At 33.0% G+C, this 23539-nt stretch overlaps 1 protein-coding gene, 1 long non-coding RNA gene and 1 other non-coding gene across 3 annotated transcripts; all 3 read right to left on the reverse strand.

Annotated features, from left to right (window-relative positions):
- Positions 1-464: 464 nt before the first annotated feature.
- LOC142597625 (uncharacterized) lies at positions 465-1322 on the reverse strand. Its single transcript, XM_075732369.1, has one exon. The coding sequence runs from the start codon at positions 1320-1322 to the stop codon at positions 465-467; it is 858 nt and encodes a 285-aa protein (XP_075588484.1).
- A 3818-nt stretch (positions 1323-5140) lies between these two features.
- On the reverse strand, positions 5141-10944 carry LOC142597621 (uncharacterized). Its single transcript, XR_012832308.1, has 3 exons — positions 9382-10944; positions 9153-9319; positions 5141-9085 (listed from the first exon to the last, which is right to left on the reverse strand). It is a non-coding gene; the product is annotated as an uncharacterized LOC142597621 (long non-coding RNA).
- A 12267-nt stretch (positions 10945-23211) lies between these two features.
- Positions 23212-23403, reverse strand: LOC124494374 (U2 spliceosomal RNA). Its single transcript, XR_006959202.2, has one exon. It is a non-coding gene; the product is annotated as a U2 spliceosomal RNA (small nuclear RNA).
- Positions 23404-23539: the final 136 nt, after the last annotated feature.

Consider the following 23539-nt stretch of genomic DNA (forward strand, 5'->3'; position numbering starts at 1 on the left):
AGAAAAATTTGGTTTGACAATGGCAGGGAAAGTGGAAACTAATTCCCTAACCATAGGATGAATTTGATCGGTGATTGTATGAACACTAGATTGTTGGCAAATTGCTGATATTGCTTTTGTTGACAGATGCGTGTTGAGATCGATGAGACATTTTTTACGAAGATCTAGTGTTAAATTGAAATGTGAAAGAAAATCAGCGCCGATGATTGGTACGTTGGTTTCGGCGATGATAAATGTAAAACAAAAATTTCGACGTAACGAAAAATCAACTTGAATATCAATTTCACCAAATGTTTTGATTTCGGTTCCATTCGCTGCAAATAAGCTTCTCTTTGATTGTTTCGAATTTTTGGATTTTGATGGAGGAATGGTGGACACTTCAGAACCGGTATCCACCAAAAATCGGTAGTAGGTTTTATTGCAACGAATGAATAATCTGGTTGATTGCCCGCCACCCAAAGTGTTTACACCCTGGGGGGGGCGCTCTCGTTTTTTGAATCGGTGGATGTTGATGGTTTGTTACGAGAGCGATATTTGCATGAATCTGGTTTCAAACATGTATGACATTGATCACGAAATTTAAAATGATTTTTGCACCATGAGCCATTTGGATTAAATTGCCTTGACCTCGATGATGATCGCCTAGTATTCGAACGGTTGCGAAAACGATTATTATTATTGTTGTTGTTGCGATTTGCATGACCACTTTTGACAGACAAAACTTGCCGGTCTCTTTCTATTAATTCGTAGATGTTGTCCGCTTGTTTCAATATTTTTTCCATCTTAACCAAATCGTACTTTGACTCTTTGCGAAATTGTTCAATTAATGCGTTGGCTGATTCTTCAGTTGCCGCAGCTACGATTGGTGGGACATTTTGCAACCACCTATGGATGATTACGTCTATCGGAAAATTGTCTTGGCTCAAATTGATTAGATCACGCATAAATTTCGACGGCTTTCGATCGCCCCTTTTCTCGTCCAACAATGCATGCAACCTTGCCGTACTTGATGGCGTATAACGTTCGATTAAGGCGTCTCGTAATGCGTCATACATTCCTTTTTTGTAATCGAATTTCAAAATGTCAGAAATGCTTTCTGCCACTTTACTTGGTAATCTTGATGCGATATGGTAATACTTCGTTTCTTCATTGCTAATGCCAGCCAAACGAAATTGATATTCGGCGGTTTTCAACCACGTTTCAGGGTTTGATTCCCAAAATTCTTGAAGCTTTACTGACACAGATTCAATTTTACTTGTAACAGTTTTTTCATCAGGATTCTTTTCAAACACCGTTTTCAGTAAATCTTCGTTCTTGCTCATTTTTAAATTTCGATTGATTATTATTAAAAAAAATTTATCACTGGGTCACCAAAATGTGGAGCACGTTTATTCGCGTGTGTATAATGATTAAACTTTATTTAGAATGTTTTGCCTTTTATATGATTTGGCTCAAGGGGTTCGTCATACAGGCTGTGACGGCTAACAACGCCACATTGTTATCATTTTCGGATTATAAAATGGTCTTACAACACTTTGAATTCTAGTCATTCAGAAAATCCGACTTTTCGACAATCAAGATCAAATTAACTGTACTTAGATAAAGATAATACAGATGAGTTATATATCATTTTGAGGCTAAATAAACGTGAAATAAAACGCTTTTAATTTTATAAAAATTGAATGAATAGTTTTGAAATTATTCATCTTCAAGTAAATATCCTATATATAGGATGATGGGCATTAATGGGTTAACAAAGTTGAATCGTGAAGTGCATTTTGAAATATTTAAAAATATTTTTTTGGCGCGTTAGAATTAATCCAAATTACAAGTTTTAATTGTTCAAAATTATGATTTCAAGAGCAAATAAATGTTTGAATTTCAACTCATAATGTTAATTCAATTCGAAATTGATTTTATTTAAAAATTAATGGAATATATAATATAATAATTAATAATTATTAGAAAATGAAAAAATGTTTATTAATTTCCAGCAAATACTGTTATTCCGAATTTAGATCCAAATTTCATGAATATTTTACACATTAAAAATGTGCCTAATACTTTTCTCTGTCGAGTATTCATGTTCAATTTTTTCAATTTAGTTCCACATGCTTTATTTGTTAGATTTTTGAGACCAATTGTCTCTATAATCATTGCTTCATACATAAAGGCTTCTTCCTTTGGGAGATTTTCATATGCATTAAATATTATTGGCTGGATGAAACGATCCCATAATGAAAATTTGAAATTTCGTTGAATTTTTGGTGATGGATCTAAACTAGTCGGTGCCAAACGTTCATTAAGAGCTTTTTTAAAATGATCATAAGGACGGTCCTTAAGCCCCTGACAAACATAGAATATAGATGATATGAATTGAAAGAAAAAACGAGGATCAATCAATCCAGAATCAAGTGAAGAATCATTCTTTGGTTGTAAATTAATTACCATTAAAGGATCGATTAAAAAATACACAATTACATTCCTCTTCTCCCACCAACTTGATGAACATTGACTAAGCATTTCTCTTTCTAATCGACGAGCTTCATTAAATGAAAAACTATCAATTTTAAAAATATCAGTCGATATGTTATGTATAGTTTCCAATTGGTGAAGAATATTATCTTCTGACAAATTAGCTGCCGGATATGGATTCAATGTCGCATGTGGTTTTGGAAAAAGATGATAACTTTGAAAATCAGAATCATATTTTTTTTCTAGAGCGATTATTTGTTGTTTAAGCCTAGCATTTTCTTTTTTTCTATTGCAAAGAGAAAATTTTAATTATTCAAAAAGAATTTCTTATTAAGTGTAACACAACTTACATAGTGTCCATCTCCTCAAGAGATTCTGATTTTTCAAGTTTTTCATTAAGTCTTGATATCGTGGATTGTCTATTTCAAATGGAAAATTTTCAATTATTCAAAAAAAATTCATTAACAATTGGAACAAAAACTTACAAATTTTTCACCTTTCGACGAGATTCTTTAAGTTTTTCACTATCATTTTCTCTATTTCAAATGGAAAATTTTCAATTATTTAAAAAAAATTTATTAACGAGTGGAACACAAACTTACAAATTGTGGACCTCGTTACGGGATTCTTCAAGTTTTTCACTATCTTTTTCTCTATTGCAAATAAAAAATTTTCAATTATTCAAAAAAAATTTATTAACGAGTGGAACAAAAACTTACAATTTTTCAATCTCGGCATTAGAATCCTGGGAATCTAAAAACATTTGATGATATTTATCCAACAGACTTGTTTTTTCCTCTTCCAAATGTTGTTGGCTTAATTTCTGTTCTTGTTCGAAATGTTGGGCTTGTTTTAGACTGGATATACGTTTGCCAAGTTTTTCATTTTCTTTTTTGAGATTTTCATTCGCATTTTGTCTATTTCAAATGGAAAATTTTTTTCAATTATTTAAAAAAATTCATTAACAAGTGGAACACAAACTTACAATTTTTCAATCTCGACTTGTGATTCTTGATTATTTAATTTTCCAATACATTTTTTCGGTTTCTATTTGCCGTAGATTAGATTGACATTCATTCAAATGTTCTTGAATTCTTTTCAATTAGATTCGGATACAAAAATTCTTTTAGACATGTTTATGTTTTGGTCGAAATTTACTGTCAAAACTTACACGAATAAAAAAACAATTTCAAAATTAATCGGTCAATGTTGCACGATCATCAGTTCTTGAATCAATGTGATAAAATCATTTCGTGTCGAATGCCAATTTCCCAATCATTTTTATAGTAGTTGCAGTTCTTTTGAATGCCGTTTCAAATTTAACCTGGATTAACCATTATTCTCGAGTTGGTTCCATGTTTATTTTCCATGTGCTGCATTTCTATTTCAATTTTTTATTGATTAAACATAAACATGAAGAATCGAATTGTAAAAAAAAACATTTCTTTTGCAAATTTTGTTATTAGATAAACATAAACATGAGGGTTGTAAGAAAACAATTCATTTTAAAATTTTGTTTTTAGACTTTATTTATTTATATCAAGGAATATTTACATTAAGTTGAATAGCATTACAATGAATCTAAAATTACAATTATAAATATAATAATAATAATAATAATTATACATATATGACTGGATCTATCCTGTGCATTCCTGAGAGCTACTCAGATCAATCCTTACGCTCTCCATGGTCCTCTTCAGCACCTGACCCTGGATGTACGCTTGGATCTTCTCTGACAACCCCAGGCTCTCAGCATACTTCCTGAAGTGCCTCGTGACCAGACCATCCCACGTCAGTACAATCGGTACTGTGGTCACTTTACAGCCATACATCGACTTCAATTCGTTGGCCAGCAGTTCATATTTTCGACGTTTCGTCGATTCTGTATTCGGGATGATCCTCTTGTTGGTTATTCCTACTTCCACTAGGACTATCTCGTTCGTCTTCATGTCATGGACCATCAAGTCTGGTTTGTTGTTGGGAATCCTATTGTCGGTTATTACAGGCACATCTGATTTAATACGAACCCTTGTTTTTAGATAAACATAAACATAAGGAATCGAATTTCAAAAAGCGTTTCATTTGCAAATTTTGTTATTAGATAAACATAAACATTAGGGTAGTAAAAAATCGTTTCATTTTAAAATTTTGTTATTAGATAAACACAAACATGAGGAATCGAATTTCCAAAATGCATTTCATTTGCAAATTTTGTTATTAAACATAAACATTAGGGTAGTAAAAAACAATTCATTTTGAAATTCTGTTATTAAACATAAACATTAGGGTAGTAAAAAAACGTTTCATTTTGAAATTCTGTTATTAAACATAAACATTAGGGTAGTAAAAAAACGTTTCATTTTAAAAATTTTTTTATTAATTAAACATAAAGATTAGGAATCGAATTTCCAAAATGCATTTCATTTGCAAATTTTTTTATTAAACATAAACATTAGGAGTCGAATTTCAAAAATGCATTTCATTTGCAAATTTTGTTATTAATTAAACATAAACATGAGGGTTGTAAAAAAACAATTCATTTTAAAATTTTGTTATTAGTTAAACACAAACATTAGGAATCGAATTTCAAAAAGTGTTGCATTTTCAAATTTTGTTATTAATTAAACAAGGACATTAGGAATCGAATTTCAAAAAGTGTTGCATTTTCAAATTTTGTTATTAATTAAACAAGGACATTAGGAATCGAATTTCAAAAAGTGTTGCATTTTCAAATTTTGTTATTAATTAAACAAGGACATTAGGAATCAAATTTCAAAAAGCATTTCATTGTATCATGAATAAAGAACAGTGTAAATTACTAGGATTGGAATTATTGCTCTCGAGCTCTCTATCGACAAACTAAATTGATCAACTTGAACGAATTCCCGCTGGTTGTGTATCCAAACCAAAAATCTTCCTTGAAAACCATGTCAGCTCATTGCATCCACATTTTTATCATATCAATGATCCTTTTTTCAACCTTTGTAATTGCTTCGCATCAAGTCTCCTCTGGGTATCCTATCATATGGAGAAAATCAAATCACCATCTGGCCACCCAAGTGGTACAGGCCGAAGTCACAGTAAAACTCCAGAATCCTTGCAACATCGTTGACAATCTAAGGACTAACGTTAAAAATGAAACAACGCATTTCCTACACTCCTACAACTTTGAATCATGCATCAGAGAATATATCAAGCATATTATAAAACCGTTACGACACTTTTGTCCTACGAATATAACCGATTCTGAACACACTATACAAAAAGCAAAATAGATTACAAGATGATAGAGAACCAAATTAACAATAAATTCCTTAAAATCATCTCGAAAATGCATCAAGACCAGCTTGACTTGAAACATCAAATGAAGGAAATTACTATCATGAATACCATAAACGTTAAAAATGAAACAACGCATTTCCTACACTCTTATAACTTTGAATCATGCATCAGAGAATATATCAAGCATATTATAAAACCGTTACGACACTTTTGTCCTACGAATATAACCGATTCTGAACACACTATACATAACATTTCGACTGATATTTTTAAAACTAATAGTTTTTCATTTGATGAAGCTCGTCGATTAGAAAGAGAAATGCTTAGTCAATGTTCATCAAGTTGGTTGGAGAAGAGGAATTTAATTGTATATTTTTTAATAGATCCTTCAATGTTAAAAAACTTGCCACCAAAGAAGGATTCTTCACTTGAATCTGAATTGATTGATCCTCATTTTTTCTTTCAATTCATATCATCTATATTCTATGTTGGTTGTGGACTTATTGACCGTCCTGATTCTCATTTTCTTCAAGCTCTTAATGAACGTATGAATCCGACTAATTTAGATCCATCACCAAAAATTCAACGAATATTTTCATTAATGGATCGTTTCATCGAGCCAACAATATATCATGCACAAGAAAATCTCTCAAAGCAAGAATCCTTTATGTATGAAGCAATTATTATAGAGACTATTAGTCTCAAAAATCTAACAAATAAAACATGTGGAAATAATTTGAAAAAATTAAACATGAATACTCGACAGAGAAAAGTATTAGGCACATATTTAATGTGTGAAATATTCAAGAAATATGGATCTAAATTCGGATTAACAGTATTTGCTGGAAATTAATAAACATTTTTTCATTTTCTAATAATTATTAATTATATTATTATATTATATATTCCATTAATTTTTAAATAAAATCAATTTCGAATTGAATTAACATTATGAGTTGAAATTCAAACATTTATTTGCTCTTGAAATCATAATTTTGAACAATTAAAACTTGTAATTTGGATCAATTCTAACGCGCCAAAAAATATTTTTAAATATTTCAAAATGCACTTCACGATCCGACTTTGTTAAAATAGGACTGGTCAACTTCTTCAATAGCTTTGGCGATGAAACCTCTGTTGATCGAAGCGAAATAGATTACAAGATGATAGAGAACCAAATTAACAATAAATTCCTTAAAATCATCTCGAAAATGCATCAAGACCAGCTTGACTTGAAACATCAAATGAAGGAAATTACTATCATGAATGCCATAAACGTTAAAAATGAAACAACGCATTTCCTACACTCTTATAACTTTGAATCATGCATCAGAGGGTATATCAAGCATATTAAAAAACCGTTACGACACTTTTGTCCTACGAATATAACCGATTCTGAACACACTATACAAAAACGTGGGATCATTAACTTCGTCTACAAAACATTAAAATGGGCCATAAAAATAACGACAGCCATAGGATTGGTCAACTTCTTCCGTAACTTCGGCGACGGAACCTCTCTTGAACGAAGCGAAATAGATTACAAGATGGTAGAAAACCAAATTAACAAAAAATTCCTTAAAATAATCTCGAAAATGCATCAAGACCAGCTTGACTTGAAACATCAAATGAAGGAAATTACTATCATGAATACCATAAATAGAAGGTTCGCTGAGATCGAAAACATCACCAAACAAATGTTCCGTCCAGACAATGACCAATTAGCTTGACAACTAAAGAACCTATTTCCGAACATCTCATTGGGTCTGGAAACTCCAGATGAATATCGGACTATGGAATCTTGCCGATTCGTGGAAGAAGAAGGTCTCACTTATGTCGACGATGTTGCACGGATTCTGCAGTTTTACTGTGACTTCGGCCTGTACAACTTGGGTGGCCAGATGGTATTTTGATTTCCTCCAGATAATAGGATACCCAGAGGAGTCAAGATGCGAAGCAATTACAAAGGTTGAAAAAAGGATGATTAATATGATAAAAATGTGGATGCAATGAGCTGACATGGTTTTCAAGGAAGATTTTTGGTTTGGATACACAACGAGCGTGAATTCGTTCAAGTTGATCAATTTATCTTGTTTTGTGATGATGAGATTGACGTTTGTCGAAAGAGAGCTCGAGAGCATAATGGCGGTGTTTGGCACAAACACAGAAATTTTTATATGATGTCACGTAGTGGATTCGTGGTTCAGTTTCCCTTAGAATCTGATTTATGCACGAGAAAAAGAGAAGGTGGTGATCCACATATAAAGCGTGTTTATCAGTTAGCACGGCATTGAAATAAGTTTGTTTGGTGTGCTCAGGGAGTGTATTTCTTGATAGCGTCTACTCCTAGTACAGAATAATTTGCGTTGGGCATTATCACGAAAGTTTGGTTTCTTCCGATCACGCCTATCTTCCTTTTTACATTGACAGTACTTTGTGGCTTTGGTTTGTTGATTAACATTCATGATTGGCAATTCCCCTGGTTTTAGTTCTAGTCCTAGCAGCTCACGTTTTCGTCGAATAAACATCATATTAAAACCTTCTTCATTGTGTCGTTCGTTTGTTTGTTATGTTTTGCTACATCCTCTGGCCTCTATTTCCATGCTGTTGGTTGCCGAAATCGGCTGATGATGTCCTGAGGGATGAAATACTAATGGTATGCTTCTTGTGTTTTCAATTGTGATGTTTCTGTTGGTGTTTTGTCCGGATTCGTTCGAGAATCGGTATAATCTTCCATTTGGTATTTTTCTGGCCGGCTCAAATTGTTTTAGTCTATTTTCAATTTCGTCCTGATAATGCGAAGCGGTCCTTATTGCTTTGGTTACTTCCATTCGAGGGAGAGATTGATTTACCGGTTTTACATCTGGGTAGTACTTCGTATGCCGGTCAATCATATCTTTTAGCAATTTTGCCTCACCTTTCAATGTCATCAGTTGTTTTTCGGTAGTTTGAGTTGAGAATTCTAGAATTTTATTATCTAGCATGCGCTGGATCAGTTTTAACTCGTCTTTTATGTCCCGAGTTTGTTGTTCTGTCAATTCTTCAAGTGGATTGTGTGCGCCCTGTGTATCTTCCATTTTGAGATTGTTGCTTGATTTGTTGTTTTGGTAAGTAACGATTCGCTGAGTAATTGAGGCTTGGTGATGAAGGTAGTCTTTGGAATGCGGTGGCTGATTATGAATGCGGAATTTGGAAAAAGAAAAATTTAATAGTAGGTTGAGTAGAAAATGTTTGATTAAGAAGGTGATGATTGGAAAAAGCAACTGGTACATGATAAAGTGGTCATTCTTGACGATATAATAGTTGGTTGTGATTGTGGTGTTTTCTATTGCAAATAGAAAATTTTTAATTATTCAAAAAAAAATTTCCTACCAAGTGTAGCACATACTTACAATTTATCAATCTCAGCATGGGAATTCTGAAAATCTAGAAACATTTTTTGATATCTATTTCCCAGATTTTCAATTTCCTTATTCAATTGTTGCAGATTTGAATTTGGATCTTTGGTTTTGTTTTAATATGGATATATGTTCTTCAAGTTTTTCATTTTCATTTTTTGCTATTGCAAAGAGAAAATTTCAATTATTCAAAAGAATTTCTTACCAAGAAACACAAACTTACATATTTTCCATCTCAGCATGGGATTCATGATATTTATGTTATGTATAGCTTTCTTCGGCTACGGAAACGGATCCGTACTTTGTACTAGTGTGCAGTTATTCCAAGTTGATTTTCTTTGCAATAATCACACCGGTTTCTTGGTGGTCGATATGAAACACTCTCACATAAACACAAGACACAAATCTTAAAATATAAGAAATTTATTAGCAAAATGAGAAAATAAACGTTGGAAATAAATGTGTGAGATGATGAATTATAAAGACCAGCCAGCAAAAAAAAATGATCAGCTTGATCAATATATGGTGATATATGATGATGATTGTGTATGCGTTCGGAATTTTTATGTGATTTCTTGGACAGTCCAATTGCCAATCGGTTGAGACCACGCCTCACGTTGGTATCCAGTTCATCTTCCTTCCACTTATCACGTAGACCATGAGTTTAGGTGTTTGTTTTGCCACTCACTCATGTATCAGTCCCAGCGGGTGCATGGTAGTAATATCACCTTATCATTGTTCTTGGTTGAACGAGGTGGAAAGATTTTCCCGGGCCCAGAAAATAAGTCCCTGACTTATGGCCACATTTTTTCTACGCTGGATTTTCGCCTAGTTGATTTAACCCGATTTTGTCTTTCTAGGACATCACATTTATTTTTCCAATACATTTTTTCGGTTTCTATTTGCCGTAGATTAGATTGACATTCATCCAACTGTTCTTGAATTCTTTTCGTTTGTTCGGATTCAAATTTTTTTGACATGTTTATGTCTTGGTCAATATTCAATGTCGAAACTTACAGAAAAGAGCAATTTTATTAGAATCGGTCAATGTTGCATGATCTTGTTCTTGAATCAATATGATAAAATCATCGTGTCGAATGCCAATTTCCCAATCGTTTTTGTATTATTTGCAGCTCTTTTGAATGTCTTTTCTTTGGCCAGGAGGGAATACATTCTCGAGTTGGTTCCACGTTTATTGTCCACGTGCTGCAGAATTTATCAATACTGAATCGATGGCCACAAAAATAGTTGTCTAGAGCACATTTTAATCTCTTTATTTTCAACATTTTTCAAAGCTCTTACTTTTTGAACAAAAGCATTTCTTTTCAATTTTATTAATTAAACACAAACATAAGGAATCGAATTTCAAAAAAGCATTTCTTTTGCAAATTTTTAGTTAAACAAAAACATTAGGAATCGAATTGTAAAAAGCATATTTTTCCAATTTTTATTCAAACAAAAAAAGGTTTGTAAAAAGCGTTTCTTTTCAATTTTTATTTGTTTTGTTTGATTTATGTTTGACCATGTGCGGTGTTTTTTTTTTATATTATTGGGAGTTTGACATACCACTTTAGAAATTTTTTTGCACATGTCAAAGCGCTATCAAGAAGTTTATGGCCGTTTCAAATTTACACCGATTAACCAATTATTTCGAACCACCTGTTGATCATTACTTTCCATATTAATATCTATTTGAATGTCATTGTTTTCCGAAATTCTCGACAAATTTGAAAATTTACGACCACGTTACTGGTCCCAATCAAACCACATGGTCACCAAATATCGTTCTATACTACTTATGATTTAAAATTAAAGTAAAAGTAAAAAATTATTAGAGTAATCCCTTATACCTTTTCAACAATAGATGCAAAATAATTATAAAATAAGAAAAAATAAAATATGTGTAAACAGTGAATACGCATGTGCTTGGCGGTACACAGAGGACGTGATGAAAAAGGAGATATAAGGACAGCGCTTACCCCGTTTGGGGGACAGTTCATTTATTAATTGTAGTTTGGTTGCACATGTTAATTACTGTATAAGAAATAAAGTGGTGATCTACAACGTTGAAGTGTTCCCTTTGTTTTTACATATGTACAAAATTTAAGCCGAAATATAAGCCGATCGTAAATGGACGGTAAAGAAGCAACTAGTAGTTTTCCCATCTGTACTAGACTAGATCTCCAACGATAGTTTCAATCGTAAAACATGATTTTTTTAAAAAGATATTTGACAAGAGAAACCGGTCAAAGATCATAATCAGAAACATTATCCGAAATAAAATAAGATAAAATAAGAAAATCATGATCATAATCACAAACATTATCTGAAAAATTGAATGAGACTGACGGATGATGAAATTGACTGACAGGTTTAATAACTTAAAATTAAACTTTGGAACTTTAAATCAGATAGGTGATCGACAGGTAAACGATGTTGGATACGATACATATTTGCAAGATAGGAGAAATTCGTAAATCAGTTGATACGAGATTTACCACTAGATTTTGACAAAGCACCAAACCCAACAGGACACGCGTAGGAAATCATTGGTTCAATAGCATGTAAATAAATTAAACGTAAAACTTGAAAACTTGAGCCCCAAGAAGAAGCAAATTTCCTCCTTAGAATATTATAGATCAAAGGTGGAATTGGTTATTGATTTCTCTGACACATCCATAGCCAAATATTAAGAATCAAGTTAAAGAAATAAACACGAATAAACAAAATAAATAATATAATGATAATTGAAACAAGAAATATGATAAATAAGATAAATGATATAATTATTTATTTTCATATGATATTGACACCGTTTGGTCTAAGATATCCGGTGTATTTATCTCATGCTCGAATTCTAGCTCAACGTTCGTTTGTGAATTCTGTAACGAAACTGTTGAAATAGTATTGTTTGTCAAAATAGTAATTGGTTGATGTATAAATATGAAGAGCTGAGTGTGAAACGATGATCATTAAAATAAGAAACTACAAAAATCATTCAAAATACCAGTTTCAAAGCATGAATCAAAATATGCTTACCATATTTCTTATATGCCAAATGAATATGAATACAGAAATTGTTTCTGATTACAAAATCATGGCAATTGCATGATACTTGGCAAAGACACAAATTACATACATTCGTTACACTTTATTTCGCAATCTGGTTGTTGGTTGGAATTGGTAGATTGACCTTTTGTTGTAAAGTTTATTTTTCTTACCCGATGAGTGTTTTAACCTTTTAGTATTACATGTGTTTGATTTATATATAAATGAAAAACTCAATAAAAATAATAATGCTTATTGTTTGATTTTTGAAAAACAATCGCTTCATGTGGTAGCAGAGCGTGGTTGATCGTTTTCTTTCACCCCTCTGGCTAATTGTTTTATTTTTTCATTTGTTTATTATTGAAAAAATATTGTCATATATTTGTGTTTGTCATGGCAAAGCCATCGTCAACCAGCGGTAATGACATGGACGCAACCATGAAGAAATTTATGGAAATGTTCGTATCTATGAATTCTTCACGATCATCATCCGAGTCCAACATGGGACTGGAAACGTATGCATTCAGTCAAGTGACCAAATATGATGGTGTCAATATTAAAGAGTGGTCATCCTCGGTACGATCAGCATTTCTTACGTGTGGAAAGGAACATTTCTTGCGTAGTGAACTTCCGACTGGCCATCCCGAATACTCTCTTTATCAGAGGTACTTTGGATTAATGAAATTTACATTTCAACCAAAGGTTCGGGATCATGTTGAACATCTGAAAACGGTGTTTCAACTATGGGATTATATGACTCGTTTCGAGAAAGATAATCGGGCTACAGCGGTAAGAAAATATATCAAGCTGGTTGGTACAAAGTATGAAGGTGGCGAACTTCGTCTTTGGCTTGAACAATTGACAGCTCGTTTTGAAGATGTCGAATCGGAGTGGCTACAAAACACTGAAAATTCTCGGTGCACCATCATCATCAGTATGTTACCACGACCAAAGTTCGAACGTCTGGCAGACAGACTGACGTCCAGAGATTCGTTGACAATGAAGGACATAATGAACGCATTCATCGAGGAGGACGAAAAAATGAAAACTGTTTCATCGAAACATGTGAGTAATCAGTCTGTCAATGCCATGAAGAAAAAATTCAACAAGAAATCATCTTCGTCATCAAAACGTAACGATGTGAAGTGTGATTACTGCAAAAGAAATGGTCATACTACTGATGATTGTCATAAACGTTTCTGGGATGAACATCATAAATCATCCACATCATCGTCATCCAGCCAATCAAATTCGAAACCATCGACATCATCATCTTCTGCATCATCAAAGTCATCAAATGCCGCATCTACCAGCAAACATTCGGCTAAGTCCGTTATTCTTAAAAATGTTTGTAACACAATAAGTGATTCATGGATCCTGGATTCAGGATCGACAACACATGTGACATTCAACGAATCAGTGCTGGTTAACGCCAAGTCCAAACGGTGTGAGTTTGAGGCCGCTGGCGGAGAACCAATTATCTCAACAAAAACTGGTGATACTGTGATTCATCCAAATGACAATGAACTTATGCTAAAAAATGTTGCATGTGGTGATTTTAATGCAAACTTGATATCTGTGTCTCAACTTATGAGTGACGGTTATTCTGTGTTTTTTGATGGCCAATCGCCAGATAAAACAGCTTTCATCATCAAAAACCATGACATTAACATTGTGAATCCTATTGTGTCTGCTAATCAATCATCAGGTGTGTGGCTTCTTAAAAATCAACGCAAACAAACATGTTACAATCTGTGGCATTATCGTCTAGGCCATTGCGGCAAAAATATTCTAAATCAAATCGCCAAACAATCATCGTGTGTTAAAGTTGATAATGACAACTGTGATGCGTGTCTGAAAAATAAATCTGTGTCTGTGCCACATAAACAACCGATGATCTATGATGATGTGAACATTTTTGAATTTCTTCATGTTGACTTGTGGGAAAGCCCAGTGTTATCAGCGGGTGGAAGTAAATATGGTTTACTTGTGGTTGATCATCGTACACGTTTCTGTTTCGGTATTTCAATTCCGTCTAAATCTGATGCAACTGAAGCGTTAATTAATTTTATCACTGATCATCAACGTCGATACAAGAAAAATGGACGAAAAGTATGTTATATCAGATCTGATTGTGGTAAAGAGTTCGTCAATCATCAAATGGAAGAATTTTGCTCAGAAAATGGCATCAATCATCAAACTACTGTTGGCTACGCGCCACAGCAAAATGGAATCGTAGAAAGAATGAATAGAACTGTTTTTGGTACTGTTCGTACTCTTCTAAATTCAGCCAACATGGACCACAAATATTGGGCTGAAGCTATGTCTACTGCTATTTATCTGATAAACATTTGGGTTCGTGATTCTGGCTCATCTCCATTTGAATTGTTTTTCGGTCATAAACCATCCTACGGTCATTTGCATACGTTTGGATGTGTTGCTTATCATCATCAACCAAAACAAAAACGAACATCGAAACTCGATCCAACTTCAACAAAATTGGTATTCATCGGATATACAAATTCAAAAGTGAATTATCGTCTTCTTGATCCATCTGATGATAAAATAGTGATTACAAATGATGTGAAATTTTGTGAGAATGAGATGTATTTTAAATGTGACTCATCATCATCATCTAATGTCGATCAATCAACATCATCTTCATCTTCTTTTATCAATCCAAGATTTTTACATGATAACAGTTTAACAAGTGATAGTGATAGTGATAGTGATAGTGTTATTGACAATACTCATGATTCATCTATAGTTCCGATACCAGCTTCATTTTCATCATCATCTTCTTCTACACAAATCAATAACGAATCAACAAGTAATTGTTCTGATGTTGAATCACCATCTTTCGATGATACTTCGACTACTACAAATTCAGATGCAATTGATCATCATATGTTACCACGTAGATCGAATCGAGAGAACAGGGGAGTTCCCCCGAACAGATTTGGTTACAAATGCGTGAATTCATACATCATACCATCAACCTACAATGAAGCTCTAAAATTACCAGATTCGAAACAATGGCTGGATGCTATAAATTGTGAAATTAATCAGTTGCAAAAATATTCTGTGTTTAAGAAAGTGCCATTTGATAAATCTAAGAAGGTGATACCAACGAAATGGATCTTTACTAGAAAACGAACTGGTGCATACAAAGCAAGGCTTGTTGCTTGTGGTTATCGACAGATGTATGGTATTGATTACATGGAAACAGCTTCACCAACACCTGATCGATCTTTGACAAACATATTGCTGGCATGGGCCAAAACATTTAATCATAAAGTACGACAATTAGATGTACGAACGGCATTTTTAAATGCTGAATTATCTGAACCAGTTTATGTTCGTCCACCATCCGGTTTTGATAACAATGGTTTGCTGAAACTTGAAAAAGCTTTGTATGGTCTAAAGCAGAGTCCGTTGGCATGGTATAAAACCATATCAAATTATTTGTTGTCAATTGGCTTTGAGAAATGTGTTACCGATAAATGTCTATTCAAAAAAGGTGACGTCATTCTGTTGCTTTATGTTGATGATATCATCATGGTTGGTCCTAATGAATCTATGCTAAATTCGATCATCAATGAATTGGAAAATAAATTTGAAATCACTGATATTGGCAACATCGGTGACTATCTTGGAATTACTATCAAGGAATTTCCTGATAGGTTTGAATTGAATCAATCTAGTTATATCAACAAGGTGCTAGAAGAATTTAATATGGTGGATTGCAAACCATCTAAAGTTCCAATGTCTTTTCTTTATGAAACCATTGAGGATGAAGAAATTGACATGAATCTTCCCGTGCAGAAATTAATTGGGTGTCTTCTTTATATTGCCAATAGAACCAGACCTGACATTTGTTTCTCTGTCAACTGGCTTTCTCGATTTATGACGAAACCAACAGCCTCGTTGTTTAAAGCTTGCAAGAATATTTTACGTTATTTATCATCTACGATTAATAAAAATCTTGTTATCGGGTCGTTGGATTCAACACTGACCGTATACACTGATGCCAGCTTTGGTCAAGGTGTTTCTAAACGTTCAACATCTGGTGTAATCGTCCGTTGTGGGATGTCGACTCTAACTTGGAGATGTTGTCGCCAATCGAAATTATCCACATCGAGTTGTGAGGCGGAATCCAGAGCTTTATTGGATGGGCATAACATAATGAAACCAATACGTGAAGTTTTGGACTTTATGAGTTATATGACTAATGTTATTTTCCGTTGTGATAACAAGTCTGCCATTCAAATTTTTACTGGAAGCACGATGAAGAGATCCAGACATTTTGACATAGAAATCAAAAAGCTCGTGGAGATTTTTTCAGATGATCCTTCTATGTCTGTCGATTTTGTTTCTACTGATATTCAATTAGCAGATGGGTTAACTAAACCCTTTAGCAAAAATAATTTATGTATTTTCTTTGATTCTTTGTTTTTATGAATCATCGGGTAACAGGGGAGCATGTTGTAAAGTTTATTTTTCTTACCCGATGAGTGTTTTAACCTTTTAGTATTACATGTGTTTGATTTATATATAAATGAAAAACTCAATAAAAATAATAATGCTTATTGTTTGATTTTTGAAAAACAATCGCTTCACCTTTAATGCTGGAATCATGTGTCGAATCTATTGATATGATTTCCGAATTTTCATTCATCATGTTTTTTTGGCTGTCAGCCTGAGGCCAAAAAATTGTTGATAAATAATCAAAAAGCACAATTAATCACACGAAAACGAAAACGAACACACGTGCTGAAGCAAATCGAACATACAATTTTCTCATGTTTTATCGTTCATATATGACGTAGAGTTACAGATTCGTTTTTCGCCTTTTGGATAAACATAAGCTTCCTAATATTTGCCACCATATATTGTGTTTAAACTTTTCTTCGAAAGGATTGTTGAAAAGGATTTTTGTTCTGATTCAGTCAGATTTTCGAACAACTGTAGTGCTTAAGAATGGACACGAAGCATTGGCTGAAAGATATCTGCACTTTGTCCAGTTATTGGCTTTAACAATTTGACCAAATTCATTCAAGTAGCTCTCTTGATTTTATCGTCTTTTTACATTCGATTAGGGCCAAAAACGAAAAATGTGATCGAAACTCGTGACATTGTGTTTAATGAATGGGCTATCCGGCGAATATGTTGAAAGCCGTAGATTAAAAGTCATATTGATAATGGTCAACAGAAAAACAACAACGTAGCCTTTGGCACACATCCAATTCATCAGAGGTATTTACGTATAAAGAAGCTTTGAAATCTCAAGATAGCGATGAATGGATTAATGCAATAGACTTGGTAAAGAACTTAATAAAGAACTCTATAACTCTATAACTCTATAATTCTATAACTCTATATAACTCTATAACTCTTTAAAGAACTTAGTGACCTGATCCAGAAGGTTGTAACTGAAGTGATAGATCAGTTCCCCGCGAAACCGATAACAACAAAGTAGGTTCTGCGAAGAAAAACGGATGGTCGCTACAAAGCCACATGTGTGGTCAGGGGTCTGGAACAAAAATTTGTATACGATACTTACGCCCCTACGCTACATACATCCTCACTTATTTTCGTGGCGATCAGACAACTGCTTCAGGAGTTTGGCATTAATACATCTATTAAACTTTATGTGGACAATAGCGCGGCAGTATCAATCATGGACAACAACGTAATCAAAAAGTCAAGATACTTTGCTTATCCTGGGTGCTGCATATCTTGTCCGGTCGAATTCATTGGTGAAGAAGATATTGTGGAAGTGTAGTCGGTCCCTTTGTGAAAAATTATGCCACGTGGAATCGTTATCGCAATTGGAAAAAGAGTTGGAAAATCAACGTTGTGCTTGAATTCATTCGAACGTCGAGAAGTCTATGTTGGATCTGCTGCCCACGATGAACCTGGACCCTCTGACATTGGTCTCCCAGTTTTGGATAATCCTGAAATTATGGATACCGAAGATACTGAAATACCATCATCGGTTATGGAAGCTGATTTTTCCTGTATTGAAGAAGATTCCTCCGAAGATGATGACCAACCTGAAATTCAACAAATTATTCTGTCATCAGATGATGACCAACCTGAAATTCAACAAATTATTCTGTCATCAGATGAAGAAGAAGAAGATTTCGAAGAAACCACAGCACCCGAAGCAAGTACATTTTTTGAAGGTTTGCCGAATCTTCTCAGCGAAAATGAACTGCGATTGTTCTATGGTTTCGCAAAGAACATCATAAAATGTCGGGTAAATGGAACCAGAATTTGTGATATCGCCCAGATCACAGAGGCAACTTGCGGATGTCATCCAGACTCACAAAAATTGAATCGTGTCATGATTCAATTCGCCAAATCTATGTTTTTACAAAGGAAATATGTCCGACGAGACCCAAGATTCATCAAGCCAAGAGAAATATCACTCTTATCGAAATGTAAATACAATCTCATGCCTTGTTTCACATATTTGATTTTTAATTTTGTTTTTCATTTGACAGCTGGCAAAACTCATAAATACTACATTCCGGTGGAGAAAGTTCTGGTCAATTTTGTCGTGGATTGCGAAATCATCAATAATATATATCATTACAGGTAACAAAGTAACTATTTATCTGGCTGGTCTTGTATATTGAATCAACAAACGAAGAGATGACAATTACTGTCATTATAAAGAATTTTCGCATTATCAATTATATAAGGGGGTTGCAAGACCATTTCGGTGGAGGCCTCGCTCGTTTCAGCCAACATTCTAATATCAATTGATCTTCGTATTGAATATCGTTTGATCTACTTGGTGATAATTGCTCATCTTTTCATCGTTATCATATTTTTACCGATGGATCTAAATTGAATGGCCGTGTCGGCTGTTCGATTGCCATTATCGGACTGAATTGTTCAAGTTTTAAAATTTCGTTTGTCAAACTATTGTACCGTTTTTCTAGCGGAATTATTTGGTATTTTTTAATCAGTTCTGGGCCATATTTTTGTTTCTTGTATAGAATAGAATAAGAAGTGATTCTTATTGTTGGTGCGGTGCCGCAGTCCAGGATCCGGTGCATCTGGTTTGTCGGTGTCCGCGGTTTTTGAGAGAACGTTCTTTAATGGAAATACGGTCTGGTATGAATCTAACCGAAGATAATTTGCCATTTTTGTTTCAACTTTTTCCAGAACAGTTATTATTATTTTTTTTAATATTTTTAATTTTTTGTAATTGTTTATTCTTTTTTTTCGTTTGTTCTTTTTTTTTATATTTTTGTATGTATTTTTTCCCCTATTTTGTTAAAGGCATAGGGGTCAATAAAATTTATTTAAAAAAAAGTATCCAGTTTCGGAACAACAAGTTGCCCATTGTTTAAAGCCAAATCGGATTAGCTTAGCACGAATAAATTGCTTCAAATAGTGATGGCCAAAATAACAAACCATTTGTTCATCTATAGCTAAAAATTTGGAAAAAACACCAAATTTTTGAAATTTTGATCAAGTTTTTCGAGCAACGGCCTTATCTTGAATAGCTTATCGCGTTCTCCGGACGGAATCGTTAATAATTCAGAATTATCCGAGAAATGAATATAAATTTTTTAATTTCCATATATCGATTTCTGATAAAATTAATATCTAAATCTTCCTCTTCTGATCAATACAATCGAACTGAGTGATATCCACTGAATAGTAAAATTCCAATAAATTTTTTTATACATTCATTAGACACATGAACCAAGACATTTGAGCCTCGGTGATGAATTATTGGATACAAGGAATCATTTCATCTTCAAGATACAAGATCACAAACAATGGACATGCCATGTTTGTAAAGAAAAAAATCACCGTATCAATGGATCTTGTACAACAAAAGTTTCTGCTTAAATAATTTTAAATCATATCATAGTAAATTATAAAATAAAGACACTACAAATTGATGTATTTTTAATTTTTAAAATGATTTCCATGAGAAAAACCGAATATATCAATTATATTTGATGAAATAACAATAATATCCAATATATGCAATTTTTGTTGTCTGTGTGCCCATGACCCTATATATAGGATGAAAGTTCAAAGTTCAATTTCTCGAAATTTATAATTGATAACTTTTTTTCTAAAAAAAAATTTGCACAGATTTCTCATTCAAGATTCGAAAAAAGGATTGTAAACCAAATGACAGTTTTGATTGGATCCATTTGAAAATAACTGTGTTAACAATCTAAACCAAGCACTCCCTATTACACAAAGTCACTGCCCGAGCGCGGTCGGAATTTTCGGATTCTGGTCGTTGCGAGGGCGGTTTACGGGCCAGTTGTCTAATTGGATATGACGTCTGACTACGAATTAAAATATGTTAAATATTTTGTTATTAAAATAATGTAGGAAATCAGGAGGTTGCAGGTTCGAGTCCTGTCTGGCTCGTTTTTGGTTGATTTTTGTCGATTCTGGATTTCCTGTCTGGTTCGTGGGGATTTTTTTTCATCAATTTTTTACAAATTGATGTGCACACCATCTGGTGACCGTAAACAAAGTGTGATGTAAACAAAGAATGGAAATTTTATTCGATCAACCTTTTGGGGCAATCATTTGCGTTTTTTATTTTTTTTTTCACATTATTGCTCGATTAACTTTTTGATTTTGTTCGAATCCTGTCTGGCTCGATTCAGTCAAATATTCGAACAACTGTAGTGCTTCAGAATGGGCACGAAGCACATTGGCTGAAAGATATCTGCACTTTGTCCAGTTATTGGCTTTAGCAATTCGATCAAATTCATTCAAAAGTAGCTCTCTTGATTTTATCGTCTTTTTCCATTCGACTAGGGCCAGGTGTGTCGAATTATCTTGAATTCGACCGGACAGGAATATCTTGTGCTTGGATTCATTCGAACGTCGAGAACCATCTAGAATTTAGACTCTAATTGGATGTTCTAACCTTGGTTTTTTTCTGTTGGACTTTAGTCATCGACATGTGAATCAGTAAACTCTGACCATGACATGAATGGCACATGGTAAAGCAGATATAAAACATGTTGGTCAATTGTAATCATAATCATTTTCCTATTATTATTATTTTCATCCTCAATAAATTATGTTTATTATTATCATATCAATTGTGATTGTTTCGGATCGGTTTTTCATCAAATAAACAACATTTACATTTGTTGGAAACTTGATAATTATTTACTAAAATTAGTCAATTCTTTTGATCAAATGAGACCAAAAGAATTTATGGAAAAAATCGTAAATAATTTTGTAACACAATAAAAAAAATGACTTTGTTTTTTTTATTCATGGTCAATGACAATAAATATGGCAGCAAGTTGAATTGAATTGTTCAATCCATATTATAGCGTCGTTGTTATAGCGTCGAAATCAAAATTAACGTCAAATGCTGCAATAAACGAAAATTAATTCACGAGTTATGAACAATAATTTACAATTTTATGCATCGATCATTGTAATTTTCATTTGACTCCAGTCGCTCTGTCCAGAATATCATTTCTCCTTTGTCTGTTGGGTTGACATCGATCAGGATTTGTTTTCATTTTGATTCGATAGTAATTCTGGATCCATCCATTCTATGGTTTAAGAAACTCACAAAATTGGAAAAACAATAACAGATTTGTAAAAATCGATCATCAAACCTGCTCACACGACGGATATTTGGACTAATCATAAAGAACGTTAGGTTTGATTTTTTTTTTTTTTTTTTTTTTTTGATTATATTTTCAAGAATTAACCTCGTGATTCCGAATTGGAAATGATTTTAAAAAAATGAATGAAGTAGATATGTTTTTTGCTTTGATACATTTGAATATTATGGTAATCATGAATCAAAAACATTGTACGAATTGTTTGTAGTGGAACCAATATCAATTCAAGTTTTTTGTAAGGTTTAAAAAACTGAGAATATTTTAATTTATTTGGAAGGTAATTCTTTAAATTCTTTGGTCAGATATTTAAATTGTTGTCAGAATTTTTTTTGATTTAAAAAAAAAATTTCAGATCATTTGATTTTTTCTGAAAATCAATTGAAATTGAATCAAAATTTAATTTTTTAAAACAAAAATTGTCATATAAATTTTTCAAGTAAAATCAAACTCCAATTGTTGAGAAAAGTTTAAAAAAAAAATTCTTAAAAAATGTTTACATCAACCATACATCGAACTTTGATTTTTTTCTTGTTGGACAAATCAACAATTTTCGTCAATTGAAATTGTGAATTGATTAATCGAAAAATTTGATAACTAAAAAATCCAGCTATACAGCATGATTGTTGGAATATTCAATTTATTTCAAAACTGTGGCAATTAAATTATTTCATGACTTTCGGCCCTGGCCATAAAAATCTATAATTGTTGAGAATTTAGCAAGTGGCTTGGAAGTATAAGATTCAATAGTTAGCAGTTGATGAATGTGTGTTTAATCATAATAAATAACTGGTTAACAAACTCATATATATACAATATTTACACCATTGATCGTACTAATTAAATACACTCAACAGTTACATTATACAACTAATTCAATATTTCTTTTAACAATTCCAACAATAATACAACTGGTTGAAAAAGTTTGACAATTTTGTTCATCAAAATTTGACTGAATTATTTACTAAAATTAGTCAATTCTTTTGATCAAAAATTAACGCCAAATGCTGCAATAAACGAAAATTAATTCATGAGGTGAAGCTCACTTTGAGCTAATCATATATATTTTATAATATTAATAATAATAATAATTTTATTTGAAACGAAATAAATGGCACGAAGTCCGAAGACTCTTGTACCGATGAAAAAGAAGAATATTTACAAAAAAGAAAGAATTAGTGTTGTGTCCTGTGTTTTATTCTAGTTAGTATGTGTTTACATATGTGTGTAAATGCTATGTAGTTTTGTATTGTGTCTATGTATTGGTGTGGTGTTCTTGTGGTGAAAAATTTGGAGATATTTTATAATATTGAAACATGGTTTCATATTTTGATTTGTGCTCCCTTTTTTTTATTTCCGAAAAAAATTGGGCCGATCCTGGAGGTGAGTGCAATTCCAGGCCAACCCGTGGCAAAGGTTGAGCACAGCTCAGACGCTTCGCCCACCTGCAAAAATTGGTTCAATATCTTGACCATTAATAATGGTCGTATCAGATATTAAGCTGATAAGAACAGATACTACACGTTTGATCTTAGCCATAGGCCAGAAGCGATAAGGAGATAAGCAGTTTCATTTTATTTACGGAAACAAAGACTTCCGGTTCCTTACAGTTTTGTATTGGGTTTTATCTTGTTTGACAAGGATCGCACAACATTTAGTGTATAAACAATGTGTTTTTTTGACACACCT

Source organism: Dermatophagoides farinae, chromosome 6 (genome assembly GCF_024713945.1).
Source record: "Dermatophagoides farinae isolate YC_2012a chromosome 6, ASM2471394v1, whole genome shotgun sequence".
Taxonomy (NCBI): domain Eukaryota; kingdom Metazoa; phylum Arthropoda; class Arachnida; order Sarcoptiformes; family Pyroglyphidae; genus Dermatophagoides; species Dermatophagoides farinae.